Below are 23,658 nucleotides of genomic sequence, written 5' to 3' on the forward strand. Positions count from 1 at the left end.
ATACAGACACATATAGAAACACAGAAGTTGATAGGGAGAGGGGATACAGACACATAAAGAAACACAGAAGTTGATAGAGAGAGAGAGTACAGATACATATAGAAACACAGAAGTTGATAGGGAGAGGGGATACAGACACATATAGAAACACAGAAGTTGATAGGGAGAGGGGATACAGACACATATAGAAACACAGAAGTTGATAGGGAGAGGGGATACAGACACATATAGAAACACAGAAGTTGATAGGGAGAGGGGATACAGACACATATAGAAACACAGAAGTTGATAGGGAGAGGGGATACAGACACATATAGAAACACAGAAGTTGATAGGGAGAGGGGATACAGACACATATAGAAACACAGAAGTTGATAGGGAGAGGGGATACAGACACATATAGAAACACAGAAGTTGATAGGGAGAGGGGATACAGACACATATAGAAACACAGAAGTTGATAGGGAGAGGGGATACAGACACATATAGAAACACAGAAGTTGATAGGGAGAGGGGATACAGACACATATAGAAACACAGAAGTTGATAGGGAGAGGGGATACAGACACATATAGAAACACAGAAGTTGATAGGGAGAGGGGATACAGACACATATAGAAACACAGAAGTTGATAGGGAGAGGGGATACAGACACATATAGAAACACAGAAGTTGATAGGGAGAGGGGATACAGACACATATAGAAAACCAGAAGTTGATAGGGCGAGGGGATACAGACACATATAGAAACATAGACAACACGGTGACCTCGTAAGCCTGTGAGAACTCACTGCTCACAAAGAGGAGCGCAAATTGATTCCTTTAGATTGTAGGCTACTAACAATCCAATTAATGGAGACAAAATTGTCACTGATCCTAAGCACTACGGACATAAAGGAATGCAGAGACAGCTGCATGTCGGTCACAGTGACTACGCGGTCTAAGGTTTGAACTGTCTTCGCTCGCTTGAACACTGGGATCATGGGTTCGAATCTCACTCGAGTCATGCACGTCTGTGTGCGTTTATTCTGTGTTTGTACTGTCCTGCTTGCAGGTAGCGGCCTTATGACGGGCTGATCCCCAATCCCATGAATCCTACAGACTGTGTAAAAAGATTAATAAACTTAAAAATCGGCCACGGTCCAAAGAAGGGCTGTAGGGCCATAGATACATAGTTAACAGCTGAATGCATTCGTAACTTCGTCACTATACGTAGGTGTGGTCAGCTTGGGCATTCCTCTGCTCCCCCCCCCCCAAGGTAAATAAGAGCCCTCGTCATTCATTGGACGACCGAAGATTCGGCCTGATTGATAAGAAATTTATATAGCTTGAGAATCGAACCCCGGTCATAAAACCCGCAGAAAGTGAATATACTGAGGAATTCCAGCATCAACTATTGACCTCACTGTGTACTAACTTCTTGTACACCTCGTCATGTGCAGTTCAAGGACCTTGGAATCGTCCAGCCAGCTCTGTTCATTAGGAATAATACAGCAGTAAAGTGAAGTCTGAATGTATAATATTAGAAAGCATTTACGGAGGTGCCATGGGCCCCACCTTTGTCTGATGTACGATTGTGTTGGCGAACCGAGTTCGTACTTTTATTTCTCTGTTTATTTTGTTCAATGGCAGGGCTGAACAAACAGGCTGATGAAGGGAGGGATTTGACACGTGTGACAGTCAAACTCGGTGGGTCCTCCACGTGACTGAACGTCACAAAACAAATACATTTTTCTTTTCGGCTAAGAGTTTATCCTTGCAAAATTCACGATACTCAACCTGTCAAGAATTATCCATCACTTGTTGAACGCGAAGGTTCGTACCGTGTTCACTGAGCAGTATGCTACAGCGGTATGACTCCGGACTTGTTTCGCCAAGTTTCGTCAGGGAAACTGCTTATTATAACAACACGAGAAGGGCATATCAGGTTCTCATGGTAGTGAATATGAAGTTCACTGTCTTCTGGGATATGATGCAGTGACAGATAAATAACTACCGCGAAATAGGCAGATATACCAGAGCCATTTCTAGGCAACGGCTCTGTAAACACCTTCCCACAGCAACAGACACAAACGCAACATTGGTACAGCAAAAGAGGTACGGTGTTTTCTGTGTGGTCCGTGTCGATGGGTTATAAGCAAGACAAGGTTTAGAGTTTAGTCAGTGTAGGAGGCGATGAAAAGTGAATATAGTGACTGGGGATATATACGTACCTGTGCCATCCTGTTCCTGTAGGATATAAATACACAGACCTGGCCCTCCAGGTTTCGGGAATTTCTAATCTGAGGCAGTAAAATATGGTCATGAGTCACGCAGGACTCGGATCTGAGTATGACTGCGCTGGCGAGGATCAGCAGCAATTGTAAACGACAGACCCACCCTCTCGCCAGAGAGGATGTTACATAAGGACTATAACAGAAAATGTTTAGTTGGAAAATAAAATTACTGTTCGTGAGTTTCAAGGAGATTGGCACCAAGACAAACTGATTGGTGGGAAACCGCCAGTCGTAAAGTAACTCTGAACTCTGAAATCTTGATAGTCAGGCAGTGAAGAGGAGACTGTGAGGTTACTGTGAAATGGCTCCGAGTCGGTATTCACCTGGATAAATAACAAAACTTGAGAAAATCCAGGACTAAATAGACGGATATCCTGCCAATATTCGAACCTCGTATCTCCCCAAACAGAAATATGTATAATTAAGAACGTAGCTTTTTAGCTTATGGCACTGCGTAGCTTCGAAAGTTGTTACGCTCACGTGCAGGCTCCACTCTCTCATATTAACAAGGCAACAACTGCACCTTCATGTTTCTAACAGCAGTGAACTATTTTACCAGATGTATAACTATCATCTTTTAATGTAGACCCCTGTGTTATGGAGTTGAGACGCAGAGAGAATTAGCACGAAAATGTATTGAGCAAAACTGAAATGTTACACTTCCTTGGGCGGGGGAATTTAAAACTATCCCTGTAACAGACCTCGAAGGCCCATGGGGTTGTGAGAAATCGAGGCTCCCACATTTTATAGAAAATCGGCTCACAGATGGCGGTGAGGTTGACAGCCTTACGCGCAGGCTGCCCTTCACCCCCAGGAAGATTCCTGGTACTCATTTCTGTTAGAGGCTGAGTTGACTCCAGGGGCACATTTCGGCTGGAAGAATTAGATCAACTGAAAATTCCAATGACCTCATAGGGGAACCGAACCCGCCATCTTCCGCCTCGTAGCACAGTGCCTCAGCGAACTACACTACCGCATGCCCCCATATGTTGGGGGAAGTGAAACAAATCAGCAGTGACATATGATCGCTCTTTGTAATGTAGTTAGTACCATCTCTGGTTTCTTTATGTGCACCAAGATATCTTCAGTCACGTCTGCAAGCCACAGCGCGGCGCGGCTTATCTGTGTTCGTAAGTCTGTCTGCCGCATATTTGTAGACACAGTGCAAGTCGACTTGTACAGAACAGGTTTCCCTTTAAATTTACCATTATGGAAAGTAAATGTGTTGAGGAGAATATTTGGAACGGAGAGAGATAAAGTGACAGAATGCTGGAGAAAAATTGCATGAGGAGCTTCATAACTTGTATTTTTCGCCAAGTATAATTAGAATGATAAAGTCAAGGAGGATGAGATGGACAGGGCATGTAGTACGAATGGGGCGAAGATGAATGCATGTGAGATATTGGTGAGGAAGGCAGAAGGAGGGAGACCACTGTGAAGACCAAGAAGTAGGTAAGTAAGTAAAAAGTAAAGGTATCCCTGTAACAGGCCGTGGAGGCCCATAGGGTTTTAAGATGTTGAGGTTCCCACATTTTCTAGACAATCGGCTCATAGATAGCGGCAAGGTTGTCAGCCCTACGCGCCGGCCGCCCTTTACCCCCAAGAATATTCCTGGTACTCATTTCTGTTAGAGGCTGAGCCGACCCCAGGGCCATAGTGCGGCTGGAAGGATGAGGTCAATTGAAAAAAAACCCAATGACCTCATCGGGACTTGAACCCGTGACCTTCCGGCTTGTAACATAGTGCCTCAAACAACTACGCTACCGCGTGCCCCCTTCCAAGAAGTAGGTGGGTAGACAATATTAAAATGGATTTTAAAGAGATAGGATTGGATTAATCTGGCTCAGGATATGGACCAGTGGAGGGCTCTTGTGAACACAGTAATGAACCTTCGGGTTCCATAAAATGCTCGGAAGTTCTTGAGTAGCTGCACAATTATCAGCTTCTCAAGAAGGAATTGAACGTACAATTCTCCGTATGATGAGGCTCCAACTATTCCATTAATTATTGGGCCTTCCATACAATTTTATAATGAAACATTGAAATTTACTATTTGTCGACGGATACGTATGTAAAGTGGAACCAACGACTGATTCGATGTTAAAAAACATCAATCAAATTTTAATGTTTTTTTTATATGTGACTTTTATTAGTTTTAAATAACCTACTTATTGTATTCTTATTGCAAATTATCTTAACTGATTTATGACATTGTATCAAATTTTGCGTACTGCAGTTCAGTGGTGTACGTTTGTTGAAGTGTGTTTGCCTGATGATGGCCCCTAGTGGCCGAAACATGTAGCAGAACTATATCTGGGCATTGTCCTTGAAGTTCTTTTATTGTTATGTTGTGACGGTCAAATAAATAAGTTGTATATATTTTAACACAGCAGGATGCATGAAATGAAAATTATTAACTGTGTACATACCGGGGACTTCGCTTCGTATACAGAATACAGTTCTCAAGAAATTTTTCAAAGGAGACTTTTTCTGAAAAATGAAGAAGCTGATGACAGAGAAAAATTAATGGCAGAATTAGTATTACTTGAAACCAGCGATTTGTCTGCGCACTCTTCCCATAATTTTACACATATCATAAAAATTTCATATTATCATATAAGCTTCGAAATGTGGTGTTGGAGAAGGATGGAGAAGATCAGTTGGACCGATTATGTGAGAAATGAAGAAGTGTTAATTAGAGTCAGTGAGCAGAGGAATATCCTACACGAAATAAGAAAACGGAAGGCTAATTGGATTGGTCATGTTTTACGCAGAAACTGCCTTCTAAAAGAAGTTATTGAAGGAAAGATAGAGGGGCGGATAGAAGTGACCAGAAGACGAGGAAGAAGACGTAAGAAGATGCTGGATGACCTTGGGGACAGAAGAGGATATTCTCATTTGAAGGAGAAAGCTCTAGATCGCATTAAGTGGAGGAACTGTTTTGGAAGAGACTGTGGACCTGTCGTCTTGACAGATCACTGATGAATGAATGAATGAATGAATGAATGAATGATGATATACGTATGTATCCTTCAGTTTGGCGGTTGGATACAAGACTGACGAACTTGCCCTGTGAGTGAAAACCGGATAACAAACCCGACAGAATCTTCTAAGGAAGACTACGGCTCCAAAAGGGCTGTTTCGCCAATGATGATATGTGCCCGTATATCCCCACAGAACAGGACATGTTTTGTGATGTGTAAACCCATTGCGGGGCAACGACTCGGTAAACACATTCTCGCGAAGCGTACGCATGCAACAGAAGAACATCCATTACTAAGTAACGGACCAGTAAACGCGCCTCGTTAACAACAAAGGCTGTGTCTTCTGTGCTGTCCGTGCCAAGGGGTACCAAAATAATAAGAGTCAGAAGACGGGACGAAGTAGTTGGAGCAGTAGAGAGTAGTAGTCGAGTAGAGTGAGTAGTAGTTGGAAGAGAGGGGTCGAGCTTCGAGACGCCTGCCTGCCATGTTATGAGCTTGGGACCAGAGGAATTGAATTGAGATCAGTCTTATGAATTGTCAGCTGCAGAATAATGGCAAAAAAAGGAATTAGGCTGTGAGAAAAAGATTTCATGTGCATTTCAAATGAGAGTGAGACTGTTATAAATCCGTTGCAAAGACACGACTAGTGAAGACTGAGAATCCTAGTGCGTGTGTAACCGTGAACTGAAAGTGTGAAGTATAGCGATAGCGCTGTAATTAGTGTAGCCCGTAGTTGTGTGAATGCATTAGGTGCAATAAATCCAATCATCCAATCCAAAATCCTTCTTATAAGTCACGCACACCCCCTTACACGTGACAATATTAAACAAGTCACAAATAACATTGAAATCGAAGAAGGTATGAAATACTTTCGATGATATGTAAATGATCAATTTCATTTTAACCACTTCACCACAATATATATATTCAGACCACATCCATGGAACTGAGCACTTCTTGAGAAGCTGCCAATTGTGCAGTTACTCAAGAATTTCGCAGCATTTTATGGAACCCGAAGGTTCATTACCGTGTTCACTAGAGCCCTCCACTGGTTAATATCCTGAGCCAGATCAATCCAATCCATCCCATCCCTTCTCTCTAAGATCCATTTTAATATTGTCCGCCCACCTACGCCTTGGTCGTCCCAGTGGTCTCTTTCCTTCTGGTTTTCCTACCAATATCCAATATGCAATCCTCTTCTCTCCCATGCTCTCTACATGCCCTGCCCATCTCATCCTCTTTGATTTGATCATTTTAATTATACTCGAGTATTTCACGCATTTATTTCAAACTAATCGTCCTTTATATTGAACAGAACACTTTTTTCCTTCCGTCATAACTCTCTTCTCTGGAATCGAAACACTGCTCCTGATTTAGTGCAATTCATCATAACCTCCAACCCATATATACAGAGAGAGAGAGAAGTAATGAAGGAGAAAACGAGTGAAAAGCAGAGAAAGAATTGAAGAGGATGTAAAGAGAGGAAGACTTCCTTATCTGGCGAAGCACGATGTTGTTTCTGGCGTTAAAGGGCGTGTTGGTTGGAGGGGGAAAACTGGTCTTAGAGAGAGAAGGCTCTACGTGTCAGTGCCAGCAGAGGTGACGGCAAGTGCGAGGTGTCACTGATAAATAACTCCAATGAGCCAAGTCCTTATTGAGAAACCAACAGCCATTGAGCCATCCAAGAATTTCCCCAAATTCTACGGAACCCAAAGGTTCATTAGAGTGTTCACTATCTATCCTGATTCACATGGACCCTGTTACATCCCCCATTCTATTTTTCTAAGATTCATTTTAATATTATCCTACCACTCACGTCTATGTATTATGACGCCTATATCCATTGGTAGATAACGACTCGGTAAACATATTCCCGCAGGAACCAACGCTCGTTACAATAGGATATCCATTGTTAGGCAAGGGATCATTAAACACGCCTCCATAATAACAGAGGCTGTTTTCTGCGTGGTCCGTTCAAAGTGGTTATACAGAAATGTTCAGCGGCATAGAGTGAAGTGAAGAGTGTGCATTGTTATCACTAGCCACTTTCTGGTAACGAATCTTAGCAATGGAGATCCTTCAGTTTCCGCTGCCCGATGCGTAACACTCCACAGCTGAACCCTCAACTCTTAACTGACTGCAATGTCATCTACAATAGAACTCATCGGCACGGACCACACGGAAAACATCCTATTTGTTGTCAAGAATTCGTGTTTATCGGTCCGTTACCTAGCAATGGATATATGCGAACCACATAGAAAACACCTCTTGCGACACTGGTTCTACGGGTGCGTGCGCGTATTTCGGACATTGCTTAGAAATTGGTCTACATTTCATAGTAACATAACCCATATTTCCATAATGAAGTTTACTATACACAAGGTATGCATCGTGTGCAGCTGGGATTGGTGTGTACTGGCATCCCACTTCTGACACCAATACAGCCGTAAGGCTTCGAATGTTGAACCCACGCCTACGACAAAGTAACACGATCCGATTCTCGGAAACGAAATACAAATTAGGACTCATTCATTTCACGTGCCGCTGCGAGCTCTCAGTTGCAAAGAGAGCGTGGGGCTCAAATAACAAGACAGCACAACAGATTCTGCTCCATTTTCCCGATAACATGTACAGGTATAGTGATCACAAAAATAGTCAGTCCAAATGCTGTAACACGCAGAAACCTTTCTTACCTCTGCTCCCCATACACAAGATGTGAGACCATCCGTGACTTATTATGCACCGTGAAATACTAACGGCCCTTCACAGCGACCGCGCATGAAACGTCTTCGCCTACTCGAACGCTGGGATCTTACGTTCGAATCCCACTGAAAACACGGATGTTTGCGTTTATTCTGCGTTTGTGTTAGGTAGCACTTTTGCGACGGGCTGATCCCCGTCCAAGGAGTCCTACCGACCCTCTAAGATGAAAAAAACTAAATTGAAACGGAGCGTTTCATGGATGCCCTATGCTTCAAGTGGAAGCAACGGGAACAAATATAGGCAGACAGACAGACAGACAGAGAGGTAGACAGGTAGACGAGTAGGTAGGTAGGCAGGTGGGTGGATGGATGGATAGGTAGATAGATAGATAGACAGACAGACAAGTAGATAGACAGATAGACAGATAGATAGATAGATAGATAGATGGATAGAGAGATAGATAGATAGACAGACAGACAAGTAGATAGACAGATAGACGGATAGATAGATAGATGGATAGAGAGATAGATAGATAGACACATAAGAGTAGATAGATAGATAGACAGACAGATAGATAGATAGATAGTTAGACAGACAGATAGATAGACAGACAGATAGATAGATAGATAGACAGACAGATAGATAGGTAGTTAGACAGACAGATAGATAGACAGACAGATAGATAGATAGATAGACAGACAGACAGATAGATACTGCGTTAAATTCTATGGTGATCTAATCAAAGGTGACGAGACAAAAGAGAGTGCTAACGAACATGGAGACAGTCTCTCCCCATAATACGTCTGCTTCCCTCTATAATTAATACATTTGTGTCCAAAACATTTTGTTGCTCATTGCTCTGACCCTCAACCTCACCGAAATCACTTGTTCGCCTGTCTCTAAACGTCTCACCCCTATCCATTTTTATCCAGCTCCACGAGACTCGCCTCTTCATTCATGTGCTTCTACGTGCTTGTGCAAATGGAGACACCCCCGCCACAGTGCCGAACAGCTGCCTCTACACAACTCCCGTTCATTCAGTCAATAAACATGTAAATGCAATCGGATCAGTCAATTCGTGTAATGGCTCACAAATTGAAAATTCGCAATTAACAGCCGCAGGTTCCTTTTATCTTCCAATGAAACAGACAGCTGGAGACTTCAAATTGTGTTTTCGTGGGCTACATGTAGACTGTCTGCCTCAGTCTACATGAAATCGTGGCTGTAGGTCTCAATCAATGTTTTCCTTTTAAGCAATTTCGCCTTATGAGAAGTACACGTCATATGGGATTTGTGGTAGACAAAGTGGCATTGGGGCAGGCTTTCTCCGAGCACTTCGGTTTCCCCTGCTAATTCTCATTCCACCGACTACTCCTCACTCATCATCTATCAACCGGGGCTGGTACAATAGGCCAATTAGTGACCGACGTACCAAGTGCACTCGTCTCACCCCACCCCAACAAACTAAAATAAAAACAGAAGAAAGCAGGCAGCAAGATAAATAGATTGGAAACGAGATATTCGTCGGACAATTTAAAAAGAACTATAGATGATACAACTCGCCTATCAGAGTGGCCAAGCGGTTTAAAGCACGAAATGTTTCGCCTGCTCAAACAGTAGATCGTAGGTTCGAATTCCACTCGAGGCATGGATGTCTGTCTGCATTTATTCTCCGTTCGTGTTGTCCTGTGCAGGTAGCGGCCTTGTGACGGGCTGATCCTCAGTCCATAATTATAAAAGCAAGAAACAAACAAACTCCGTGGCTTGTAGTCTGCAAGCGAACTATACCGACCGAGCGACCGCCGCTTGTCGGTGAAGTTAGTGCCAACTTTTGCGGATAGGGTGTCACGTGGTCAGCGCAACGGATCCCTACCGCCGTTAATTTCGGTTTTCTAGACCAGTGCCGCTATTTCCTTGAAACAGCTCCTCAATTATCCTCACGAGGCTGAGTGGACCCCGTTCCAGACCGTCTACTCCTCAGAAAATCTGGTGGCGCCGGTAATCGAACCCAGGACCTCTGGATCTCTAGCCAAGAACTCTGACCACTAGACCACAGAGGCGGTCTAGTCCATATGTATAAGATTCATAAATTCAGAATTAGTTTTGAAAGGAAACAGACCAGAGAGTCCAATCCGTCGAGGCAGAAGAGAGAACTCTTAATAACCACCGCTGTGGAATCTCAGATCCAACATAGTCTTTGATCACTTATAAAATAAATACACTTCCGTCTGTCAAACGAGAATTTTCTTCATACTTGTTAATAAGCATAATGTGAAGTGTAAATATCCATCCCTGTAACAGGCCGTGAAGGCCCATGGGGCAGTAGGACGTCAAGGTTCCCACATTTTGTCCAGAAAACCGGCTTACAAATGGCGGAAAGGTTATCAGCCTTACGCGCCGGCCGCCCTTTACCCCCCAGGAAGCTTCCTGGTACTCATTTCTGTTAGATGCTTAGTCGGCCCCAGGGCCATAGTGCGGCAGAAAGGATTAGGTAAATTTAAAGAACCATGATATGTATACAGTGGCCATCTTGTAGTGCACTCAATTTCACCTGTTACTTCACGACATGTATCGGCAACATAGTGCCATCATCAGGTGCCCTAATCACGCTAATCTATTGCATTGCTTGCCATTATATGTCTTTATAAAATTATTTAAAAAGTATTTAAGAAGTGCATATTCGTCAACTATAATAAATTTACACACACTAAAACTTGTTAAGATTATTCGTCTTATGTGTCTTAATTAAAATTTGCGTGTGGTTCTTCTACTATGGGGGTCGTTTTTCTTATATTCTGTGTAAACCGTGTCTTGTGATGTGTGTTCCCATAAGTAGAGAAATAAGGTATAAACCACACTGAACCAGAAAACACTACACATCCGTAGCAGAAAAAAGAAGCAAACGAATTCCCCAAATTAAACCTAGACAACTCATACCCAACTCAACCACCCAATAAACTAAGAGAAAGAGCCCAAAACCTCAAATAAAAAGGAAGACAAACCATAGCAGGTACATGAAAAATGGATGAAAATCAGTGCAACAGGACGCTAAAATACAACATTAGAAATTTAGAGAAATCCACCTCTTTCAGCCGATTGCTTAGAAAAACATGGGCGCCTCGACGTCTGACAAACTTATGTGCCTGCACGACATGTTAGAGGGACAGTTTTACTTTTCACAGAATACATACAGACAAATGCTTCTAAACGAGACATGCCGTGAGTAGCGTGGAGAGAACTAGCAGACATTAGTCTGTTAGCACCTGCTCACGCTGGTTCCTCGCTCGCGGATTTTCTTTTTCTTTCTCCTACCCTGAAGATAGAGGCGATACGTTCCTCAACGTCGGTTAACACAATATCTATACGGCGGCACATCCCAGAAGACTGCTTTCTTCATAGTCAAATCTCACATAGTCTGAGATTAATCTCGTACCGCATAAGAAAGAGGTTAGGTCACAATGTGAAAGCAATACTCACACATTTCCTCGCCCAGCACCCAGGTCTCAGGTTTGGTGTTCACTTCCACCAGAACGGTCGGCGTGCAGACCAGGAGTACCATGAGATCTGCCACGCTCAGGTTCATCAGGAAGATGTTCGTAGAATTACGCATATCCTTCGTCTTGAGGATCACTATGGGTACCATGATGTTGCCGGCCACTCCGATGCCCAGGATTACGACGCAGAATACCATGGATGTAATCCTGATGTACCCAGGGATCACAGGCACCTCAGCCCCTGTGCTCCCGTTCCCCACCCCCTCAACCCCCGAGAAGTTGGGGTACAAGTAAGCAGCCGTACTGTTGCTGTTGTCTTGCCCAAGTCCTCCAGCACAGACAGCCGCTACGATGATCGTTGTGTCCAGCGCACGGGTTTCAACTTTAAACGAAGGACACTTCACGATTTTTTTTATTATTCCTCATCTGTAAAAGTGTAAGAATATGTTGACGAGATTTTTTTTTAGAAAACACATTTCTTATTCGGATTAATATTTGTTCTATCTGTTAAAGAAATGGCAATCAACTTCAGAATTACGTCCTGTTTCGATGTATGTTTTAATGATTCCATCTTATATTTCTTTCTGTTAACACAAAGAATTTTTTCTTTGCAAGTATTTATAATTACGTGTCCTCGTATGAAGAACTGTATCAATATTTTCTTCCGGAATATATACTTTTCCTGCAATAACAGTCACTTAGGTTCACATCGTGTCGTTTTGAATGGGTACTTTGACACACGCTGTCACTCTAATTTCGTCCGTTATAGTAATTATTTTACGAACACAGTTTAAAGCACCTTTTCTCTGGAACTTTGTAAATTTCTTTTGATTCATTATAAAATTAATTTTCACAGGACATATATTCGTGTCAAACTCTTGGAGAGCCTCTATTCTAATTTTATAAAAGAAAACAACTGGGAAAACTGACTTGTTTCTATAACACCATCGTTCTATATTTTTAAGTCATATTTGTACAAAACACTTCATAATCTGCTATTTTAATACTTTCGAAATGATCTTAGAATTCCTTAATAATCTCTGTTTTATTTCATAGATCCATTAAGAATATAAGAACAATAACTTCAGACTGCCAAACTGAAAGTTCTCCTAAGTACTAATGCTTCAATCTCCTTTCGACTGTACAAAAGAATTTAATTTCCTTCAGGATGTTAGAAATAAGCAGGTAGATGGCAAAAGTCTCTCTTTTATGTTGAAAGGTTGGTGATCCTGGCACACGGAGACGGGCAAGTTAAAAAGTTCTAACTCATAAAAACTTATGGGCGGAGTTCCTGCAATCCATCAAAATACAGAGATAAGCACTTCAGGTTCCACTTATGCGGCTTATAATTCATCATTACAATGAGAAATGCAAAAGGCCAAGCAATTTGACAAAATTCTGTGTCCTTTCAAACAACACATATATTCAAATTACTACATTAAAAATTAACATCCAACAGATGTTAAGTTTTGGATATATCACCAGAAATTGTCGTGTATTAGCGGATCATCTTCAGTGTCTAATTACATAACGTAACAATATTTTGTTGTGATTACAGCTACTTGTCAGCTCGATCGGTTTGTAGAAGTGAACACTATACGTATTTAAAAATGTAAAGATATTTACAAAATATCTGTACGTAACTATAAAACTGGTTNTTACATTAAAAATTAACATCCAACAGATGTTATTATGCTTCAGTCAAGTTTTGGATATATCACCAGAAATTGTCGTGTATTAGCGAATCATCTTTTCTTGACCTCGGCACTAATTGGAGATGAGTGGTCAGCTCCAAGGTCTGACCGCTTTACCGCCGTGCATAGAGCCCCCAGAACCCTCTGGAAAGGAGGCCGCGTTGTCCCCAGAACCAGTATTGACGATGTGGAGAGGAGAAAAATCTTACTCCTACCGGGATTCGAACTCCAAGTGGCAAGCCGTCCAGCCCGTATCCAGTCGCTATACCTACTGAAACTGATGTGTGTAATATCTATATACAGACTAACCCCACCCATAGAACTGTAAAGCCTAGGTATGAAAACTGACTAAATTTTAATAATTAAGGCTCATGGCTGCTAATCATTAGAATATACAAAACTATAATTTTGCCTGTGGTTCTGTATGGGTGTGAAACTTGGCCTCTGACATTAAGGGAGGAACATAGACTGAGGGTGTTTGAGAACAGGGTGTTGAGGAGAATATATGGACCGAAGAGGGATGAAGCGACAGGAGGTTGGAGAAAACTGCATAAAGAGGAGCTTCATAACTTGTACTCTTCTCCAAGTATAATTAGAATGATCAAGTCAAGGAGGATGAGGTGGATATGGCATGTAGCACGAATGGGGGAGAAGAGGATGCATATAGGATATTGGTGGGAAAGCCAGAAGGAAAGAGACCACTGGGAAGACCAAGGCGTAGGTGGGTTGATAATATTAAAATGAATATTAGAGAGATAGGATGGGATGGTATGGATTAGATTGATCTGGCTCAGGATAGAGACCAGTGGAGGGCTCTTGTGAACACGGTAATGAACCTTCGGGTTGCATAAAATGCTGGGAAATTCTTGGGCAGCTGTAGAATTGGCTTCTCCTCAAGAAGGGCTCAGCTCCGTAAGTAAGTAAGTAGTCGCTGTCTTCTCACCGCTACGGTCCGGTTTCGATCCCGGGCCTGGTCAAGTGGGATTTGTGGCGAACGAAGTGGCGCTGGGGCGGGTTTTCTCCGAGTACTTCGGTTTCCCCTGCCAATCTTCATTCCACCAATTGCTCCATCGTCCTAATCACTCGGGGCAGGTCGCCGTGCCGAGTGGACCCAGTTGGACTCCACCCCTCACTAAGCGAATTAAAAAAAAAGTAAGTAAGTAAGGATGCTAATATTAATGCAATACAATGAAGCGACAGCTCGGGAACTGAAGTTTACACGTGACAGGATCAGGTCACCAGATTGTACGTGTATAATTAGGGGAACTAAACGTTTTGGTTGTATCTTGAGAAAAGAGAATAGCTTATATATACGTAGTTACTGGTTCTGTTGGCGTAGAGAGCGTGGGATGTTTTATGTGGCTCAGTTGCTGTGGTTGGCTTTTATATATCCCTTACATACTGCGTCGGCACTAAATTAAGGGCATCCCTCCACGTGTTTTGATTGTATTGTCTGTCTTGAAGTTTACTGCCCTGTTTATTTAGCAGGATGTGGCTAGGAACCACAAACAACTTTGACATTCTGACGTTGGCCCATAACACACATCAGACCTGTGAACACATGTATATCTGTACGTCACTGAAAGGTGCCGACACTCTTTGAGCACCAGTTTCTCATACCAAAAACAACAAAAATGTTCATAACAGCATGTGTCCGGAAACATTTCACTTTTAAGTTTTAGCTGAAGGAGTGCGCCTATAATTAGTGCTCAAAATGCCCTCCGTGAGATTCGATGCACGCCTCGACACATCTCATCATGGACCGCCGCATCCCTACAAAGATGCCGGGGCAGTTGCGGATAGTCTGACAGGCATCCACAGTGCAATGTGAAGTGCCTCTTCGTTGTCAGTAGGAGCTGCGTACACAGGCGTGTTTAGGTGTCCCCACAGGTGAGAATCCAGAGGATTCAAGTCAGGTGAACGTGGAGGCCATGCAGTGGGTCCTCCTGTACCTATCCGTCGGTCATTATAGTGAGAACATCTCGCACAGCACGGAGCACCATCATGCATGTACCACACTCGTGCTCTGCTGCCAGTGGTACACCTTCCAGTAGCTTCGCCAGATTATGTAAGTGGTTGCCTGTGAGCCAATGTGGCGAAACATGCAGGCCTTCCAGTTACCAACAATCGCTAAAAAAAAAACTCCGTGGCTTGTAATCTGCAAGCCAACTACACCGACCGAGCGACCGCTGCTTGTCGACGAAGTTAGTGCCAACTTTTGAGGATAGAGTGTGACGTGGTCAGCGTAACGGATCCTCACGGCCGCTAATCTCGGATTTCTAGAACGGACCAACAACCGCTGCTGGTGTCTACACAGTATTCTTGCAGCTATAACTTGCAAAATAAAAGTTTCTGGACATAGGAGCACGTTTATATCGATATTTTCTGTGTTTTGGTATGAGAAACTCGCGCCCAAATTTGTCCGTACCTTGCAGTTACATGCATATACATATATATCTAAAATAAAAGCCTCTTTATGCCCGTATCACCTGACTGTATGTTATGTCTCTCTCAAATTGCAGTAGCCTTCATGTGCTTACACAGTTGGGAACTCTACCTTCAAAACTGGACCACCTGAAGAATAGAGATGTAATCTAATTCACAGTTTTAATGGAGAAAGTAGGGAAAGAGATAAAAGTGTGAAGGGGGATGAAGAATTAAGATATTAAACTAATGACTATCTGTCGATACAAAACAATACGAAATCCATGAATTTAATACGCAAGTGAACTATACCGACTGAGCAACCGCCGCTTGTCGGCGAAGTTAGTGCCAAATTTTGCGGATAGAGGGTGTGGCGTGGTCAGTGCAACGAATCTCCACGGCCGTTAATTTCGGTTTTCTCTACCGGATACCTATTGATATTCAGCATCTTTTTCCACTATTACCAATTAAACTGAATATAATTTGATTCACAACGAGTACATTCTTCTGTAGCCTTTTTCATTATAATTAAAATTTACTGAATTGGCCAAAGTGCGTAACGTAACACTACGAGTATTTGAGACCTACAGCAAATGCCAAACTTTCCATCTGATGCATTAAATACATAGCTCAAAACACCAAATAATTTCCTATATATACTTTTGGGGGGGGCAAAGAGAGAGACTCAGCAGTTGTACATATTTATGTCTTATACGATGCCACCGAAATGCTAACAGAAGGTTTCTTGAAAAGAAAACAAGAACTGAAACGATAAGTGAAGTATGAATCTCTCTTGGGGCTTTTGCCATCCGTTTCAGTGGCACGTTTCCACAGTTTTGACGTAGTGACAGACGTCGTGATCTATGAATGTAAACCAGATATTCATAGAACAATACTAAACATTTCTATAGCTTTTCTTCATACCTTAATAACATTATCGTTTCGGTTAACCCCATCACATTTGTAATTTACAAAGAAAAAGACGGGAAAAAGTACGTTTCAAATGATAGACATTACTTAATTATTACGAAGTCACAATTTTGAGGGAATATCAATCGTAACGACAGACGTATTTGTTAAAAGTCAGAAGCAAACGTAATCTGTATGTGTGTTAAGAGGAAGAAAGACCACACTAACAAACATAATGAGAAAAAAAGATTTTATCGCACATGTATTGTTCAACTTTCAGTACTTTTTTCACGATAAGCCACTGTTACACAGTAACAACAGAATACGTTCTTATACGCTACAACCGTAATTTGCATTACTTGACCTACAGGCCTGATCAATTGACTCAATATCGTAAAATAACCAAGTAATTAACTTAAAAAATCTTGCGATCCTGGCGTCCTGAAAACATAAATTAGATTCCGTATTTAAGGATCCAGTTGCAAGTCACATTAAAACGTCTGTGTAGAACACAGTCTGCCAATAATGCAACAAATTGTTCCTTTTTCTTCCACTTATACTTCTAACACAACATGTTTCGGCCCTGGATGGTCATCTTCAGGTGTCTTAATATATTACAAGGGCTACACTGCATTAAGACACCTGGAGATGGCCATCTAGGGCCGAAACATGTTGTGTTAGAAGTATAAGTGGAAGAAAAAGGAACAATTTGTTGCATTATTGGCAGACTGTGTTCTACACAGATGCACATTAGAGATAAAGTTCTGCACTCTTATTAGTTACATCTTTCGTGCGTTTGCAAAATAATCCAGCTCCTACTAAATTCGCTTAGCTCGTCCGTTCATATGCACGGAACAAGCCCACAAGAGCTAGAGGTATTTCTATGAAAATTTGTATTGGAAAACTTTTGTACTACGCCAGTCTTGATTCATATCTAACATGTTTAATGATAACATTACATGAAGACACACATGCTTTCTTGCACGCAACTAGGGAAATATTTATCAGACAGGAAATGTTTCCCAACAAACTTTGCAAAAAGAAAATGAAAACATATTTCCTTTCCCATATATTTTCCCAGTAAGTCATGTGGATTTCCAGATAATTTAAAAATGTATATTAAGAGTACATTTCCGGACTTTCATAAACAAACAACAAATCATAGCTTGAAGAAAAGTCAGAACAACGAAAAGAGAAACAGAAAATCTTTGCTGACTTCAGATTATATTAACATTCTATTTGTTTAATTCTTTATTTTAGACTAAATTATGTTCGAAACACAAACTGAAAAATTATGCGCATTTAAGTTTTGTTTCGTGCTTGTAACAACAGTAGGGGCCTGGATAGCGTAGTCGGTATAGCGACTGGCTGGACGAGCAAGGTGTCGGTGTTCGAGTCCCGATAGGGTCAAGAATATTCTCTTCTCCACGTCGTCAAGACCGGCTCTGGGGTCCACCCAACCTCCTATCCAGCGGGTGCCAGGGGCTCTTTCCGGGAGGTAAAGCGGCCGTGACGTGAAGCTGACCACTCACCTTCAACTAGTGCCGAGGTCAAGAAAACGTGGATCTATACCTCCGCTCCCCCATACCTCTTCATGGCGTAGTGTTTAATTGGTCAAACACTGGGACAAATTTACCTTTTATTTATATCAACACAAATCACTAAAGCCTTAATACTTATTCTTTACTCGTTCTGGAAGCCTATATGATTTTGATTTATGGCCGATTTGAGCAAATATCATTACCTACAGTTGAAAGTTGCATGTGAATTCAATGTTTGATTATCATAAAGTAAAGATTAGTGTTTCCTTCTGCGGAAAGACCCCATTCACTGCACACTGTACAATTTTGAACACTTTTTATTACACAGCAGGTTGTGCAGTAGAAGAAAGTGTCACTTTTAGAAAAAAATATGTGAATACGTTGTCCGAACTTTCCCTCCTCCATTTTACAATAGCCCTACATACCCATAAACTCAGTTGCGGATTATCAGTTCCTGCAAATAAATAACTTTCTTTTCGCGGGAACTATTTTGCGTGACGTAATGACTTTCAGTTTAGAAAACTTCCATAATATTATCCTTTTTACGCGATAAAAGCATGTTGTTAACTTGTTATGATAATGAAACTAGTTCTTCGAGTGTGAATAACCAACACATAAAACTGAACTTGGGCTTGGCACAAATTCAGCAACATAAACCTAATCCTTATTTCAGAATTTCCATGGCGTAATTTCTCGACTTGATTTCAGGATTTCGCGGTGTTGCATTGCTAATGGCGAACTTGCTTATGGGCAATGACACTGCCAACATGTTGCCAAGATGTGTGCTGAAGATTATAGACTTCTCGGCTGTGTTCAAATATCTAACACGCTACATGGCTACACGGCATCCCAACCCAAAAGACAGTAAAATCTTCGTAGCCACTGCAGTGAGAAATTCCAATATCACACAGAAGTTTCCTTTATTTCCTACGGTTCGGTTATCTCCACTTCTCTTCAAGGTTCCATCCAAAAACTGGACCACTATTGATTTTTCAATTTATAAATTTATTGGCCTAAGGAATATTATCTGGTCCGGTTCAGTATGATTTATAATGTTATGGAAAAAAAAAATATGAAGTTTTCCGTGCTTATCTAATTAAGCACTACGCCATGGCTCATGTTATGGAAGAAGGAAAATAATTACCACTAATATTCTAATGTTTTATGCCCATCAATGTTACTTGAAGAAGTTAATCAGAGGTTTATCTGATTAAAATATGAATGGGCTATATTTACCGGTTTTGGAGTAATTCTAAGGAGATTAATACGGGTTTACATAATTATATACGCGGGATACATTTCACACGTCTAGAGTAATTTTGTTGAAATTAATGAGTTTACCTTATTATAATATTCGTTATCCATATTTCACACTTATAAAATAATTCTGAGTAGCTTAATCAGAGGGTTGCCTAATCAAAACATGCATGGACTATATATATATAATCACTTCTAGAGCAAATCTGTGAAGATTCATCAGGGATTTACCTAATTATACATAATTATCAATGCGATAACGAAACGGCGATTTAATTCATGCCGAAGGCGTTAATTATATACATCAGATGACTTAGTTTATAGATCCTTATTCAGACATCTGTGAGCACCGAATATTTGTTTCTGTAAATGATACCGCCAACGCTCACTTTCACACGTCACACTCACGAACGAAGCGGCGGCTGCTACTGCGTTCCGTGTACGTTCGCTGCTTCACGCTGCAACTGGCGTACGCCCCCCGGTCCACGCGACACTGAGGAGAGCCGGCCGGCCGGCCTCACGCACCGCGGCGCGCATATCCCCACCACAGCTCTCCCCACGACGTGAATGGGAGTCAGACAACGGCACCGGTCTCCCGATACTTAACGGCGATGTACGGACAACAGAAATTGCTTAGCACCGAATGGAATGAAAGGAGGGTTACTTACTGTGAATACAAGTTAGTGTGTGTGAATAATTAATATCTATTAGTGTGTGAATGAGGGTCAGAGGACGAGTGAATGAACGAATGAGTGAAAAAGTGACGGCGTGTGTCCTAAGTGGGAGAAAGAGTGAGTCACTCAGATGAAGAGTGAAGGAGTTACATATAATGAACTGGGCGAGTAACGGAGTCAGTGACTTGCGTGTTTCGCATTGAATAGGTAAATGAGAGCGACTATGTAAGTGGATGGGTGAATAAAAAAAGAAGAGTGAATTGGCAGCTGCATTGTTTTTGTAAAGTAGGCTCTATACTTCGGTAACAAATCAAAATTCGGTTCAGGAGGTAATTAGGAGGAGATTGAATTCCTGTAATGTTTCCATTACATTCAGTCCATAACCTTTTTTCTTCTCGTCTGCTGTCTAAAAACGTAAAAATTATAATTTTGTATGTTCTGTATGGGTGTGAAACTTGGTCTCCGACATTAAGGGAGGAACATAGAGTGAACGCGTTTGAGAACAGGGTGTTGAAGAGAATATTTGGACCGAAGAGAGATGAAGTGACGGGAGGTTGGAGAAAACTACGTAATGAGGAGCTTCATAACTTGTACTTTTCTCCAAGTGTAATTAGCATGATCAAGTCAATTTGATATGCACAAAATTAGTCACTAGTTCAGGTCAAATATTAGCAAATAATTGATATTTTATTTAATGTGTAATATGGGCTATGCTAGGAAATACTTCACGAGAGTCTTGCCTATATATTCGAACGCCAAATAAGCTGCTAAAACTGCGTGCCCACATTGAAACCCGTAGCTTGTTCACAGTCTGATATTTAGTTTACCATATTACACTATATACATATTTCGATAATATTGTAGCTTACACAGTCGTTGCTATGCAGTGGCTGCGAGACGGACGAATATACAACGACCGTTTCTGAGCAACGGCTCGATAAACAGGTTCTTGCGGAAAAGAACACGCACGCAACAACAGAAGAACGGCCGTTTCTATAAAACGGCGAGGTAAACGCGCCTGTACAACAATAAACTTAGTTTTTCATTTCATGCATCCTGTTGCGCCAACTTCACTTTTAACATATATCACAAAATCAGTTGGAATCTGTATTCTCTACTGAACGGAAAAAAATACGTCGTAAGATGAGGCACCGGCAAAACAGTAAGTAAAGAATACAACTATATCATCGATACCAAATTCAGTAGTTAATTACAATACATTTAATGCCATTATTCCCACATAATTTCCAGATTAATGTCGAAACCATATTACACCGATATCACGGGCCTCCAAGCAATTTGTTACATGTATACAAGTCTAGAATACACCATTATGTCCGCGGGAATATAACAAAATTACAACAACTGACTTTATGATATGGAATATCACATGAAGAGTTATTTTACGCCATAACTTTCATTTTATTATATGTTTATAGTGCATTGTACTTTTATACCATGTATTTTATAATGTAATAATTATCAAGTATCCAGCTTTACTGTCACAGGGAAGTTGCAGTTCAATAGAGTGTGAACATAGTACTCATGTGTTTGCCTGATGATGGCTTTAAAAGCCGAAACATGTAGCTAAGCTAAGTTTAGCCTTGACCATTATATTGTTGTGTTGCAACGGACTTTAATAAAGAATTGTGAATAAACATATTGTTGATGGTGGTGTTTTCTATTCGGTCCGTGAAAATGGTTATAAAGAAGAAAGTAGAAATCTGGCAGTTGACCCCCGTGTGGAGGCGGGGTCGAATACCTCCACTCTGACCCTGCGAGTGTTAGGAGGAGACGGAGAAAAAGGGAAGTCTCAAATCTGAGACAGTAAAATATGGTCGCGAGTCCCAAGGGACTCGGACCCGAGAAAGACTGCGTTGGCAAGAGCAAGCAGCATATGGAAAATACAGACCCGTCCTCTCATCAGAGAAGGCGCTCCACAAAAAACAAGATCGCAACTGTCAAACAGTAATAAATATCTGGTCATGTGCCCTTGATTGGGCTCGACACCAAGACTTACTGATTGGCTGACCGTCAGTCGCAATGTGACTTTGACTTTGGCAGTTGAGTTGAGCACTGCAAGGGAGGCTGAGAAGAATATACAATCTAGTTCATTTGAGCTCTGTAAGGGAGGCCGAGAAGACTCTACGATCTAGGTCAGTTGAACTCTGCATGGGAGGCTGAGAAGACACTATGATCTAGTTCAGTTGAGCTCTGCAAGGGAGGCTGAGAAGAAACTACGATCTAGTTCAGTTGAGCTCTGCAAGGGAGGCTGAGAAGAAACTACGATCTAGTTCAGTTGAGCTCTGCAAGGGAGGCTGAGAAGAAACTACGATCTAGTTCAGTTGAGCTCTGCAAGGGAGGCTGAGAAGAAACTACGATCTAGTTCAGTTGAGCTCTGCAAGGGAGGCTGAGAAGAAACTACGATCTAGTTCAGTTGAGCTCTGCAAGGGAGGCTGAGAAGAAACTACGATCTAGTTCAGTTGAGCTCTGCAAGGGAGGCTGAGAAGAAACTACGATCTAGTTCAGTTGAGCTCTGCAAGGGAGGCTGAGAAGAAACTACGATCTAGTTCAGTTGAGCTCTGCAAGGGAGGCTGAGAAGAAACTACGATCTAGTTCAGTTGAGCTCTGCAAGGGAGGCTGAGAAGAAACTACGATCTAGTTCAGTTGAGCTCTGCAAGGGAGGCTGAGAAGAAACTACGATCTAGTTCAGTTGAGCTCTGCAAGGGAGGCTGAGAAGAAACTACGATCTAGTTCAGTTGAGCCCTGAAAGGGAGGCTGAGAAGAAACTACGATCTAGTTAAGGGAGACTGAGAAGAAACTACAATCTAGTTCAGTTGAGCTCTGCAAGGCAGGCTGAGAAGAAACTATGGTCTAGATCAGTTGAGCTCTGCAAGGGAGGATGAGAAGAAACTACGATCTACACGTAGTTCAGTTGAGCTCTGTAAGGGAGACTGAGAAGAAACTACAATCTAGTTCAGTTGAGCTCTGCAAGGCAGGCTGAGAAGAAACTATGGTCTAGATCAGTTGAGCTCTGCAAGGGAGGATGAGAAGAAACTACGATCTACACGTAGTTCAGTTGAGCTCTGTAAGGGAGACTGAGAAGAAACTACAATCTAGTTCAGTTGAGCTCTGCAAGGCAGGCTGAGATGAAACTACGATCTAGTTCAGTTGAGCTCTGTAAGGGAGACTGAGAAGAAATACAATCTACTTCAGTTGAGCTCTGCAAGGCAGGCTGAGAAGAAACTACGGTCTAGTTCAGTTGAACTCTGCAAGGGAGACTGAGAAGAAACTACAGTCTAGTTTAGTTGAGCTCTGCAAGGGAGGCTGAGAAGAAACTACGATGTAGTTCAGTTGAGCTCTGCAAGGGAATTTGTGAAGAGAAGACTTATTCGGTGCAGTTGAAAACCAGCGGCCAAAGAAGTAAGCGCGGAAGCTGAAGAATCTCCACTGTTAGAAGCCGCTACCGGGAAACGACTGGTGAAGACACAGCAGACAAAAGACTTAGCGTGTCCAGCAGTTATTTGTAAATTATGACGATAAGCGATGGTGCTATAAATAATTGTAATCACGAGTCGTGTATTAAAGTGGTCACTAAATTCAATCTCAAATCCAAACCACATTGACAGTCACTTTTAACACGTGAAAATATGTAGAGATAGTGGTTAAAATTTTTGTGCTAGCACCTGAGAACTATTCGGC

General features: G+C 41.8%; 1 protein-coding gene across 1 annotated transcript in view; it reads right to left on the reverse strand.

The window, feature by feature from the left end:
- The window catches only part of LOC111869284 (neuromedin-U receptor 1), a 260,815-nt gene extending 241,055 nt beyond the window's left edge, over positions 1-19,760 (reverse strand). Inside the window, exons 1-2 of the mRNA XM_023860680.2 lie at positions 19,514-19,760; positions 11,441-12,748 (exon numbers count right to left, since the gene is read on the reverse strand). Of these exons, the coding sequence (XP_023716448.1) occupies positions 11,441-11,654 (214 nt within the window). The 5' untranslated portion in view covers positions 11,655-12,748; positions 19,514-19,760. The remainder of the gene's footprint in view (positions 1-11,440; positions 12,749-19,513) is intronic.
- Between the last annotated feature and the right edge of the window lie 3,898 nt (positions 19,761-23,658).

This window comes from Cryptotermes secundus, unplaced genomic scaffold (genome assembly GCF_002891405.2).
Source record: "Cryptotermes secundus unplaced genomic scaffold, Csec_1.0 scaffold124, whole genome shotgun sequence".
NCBI lineage: Eukaryota > Metazoa > Arthropoda > Insecta > Blattodea > Kalotermitidae > Cryptotermes > Cryptotermes secundus.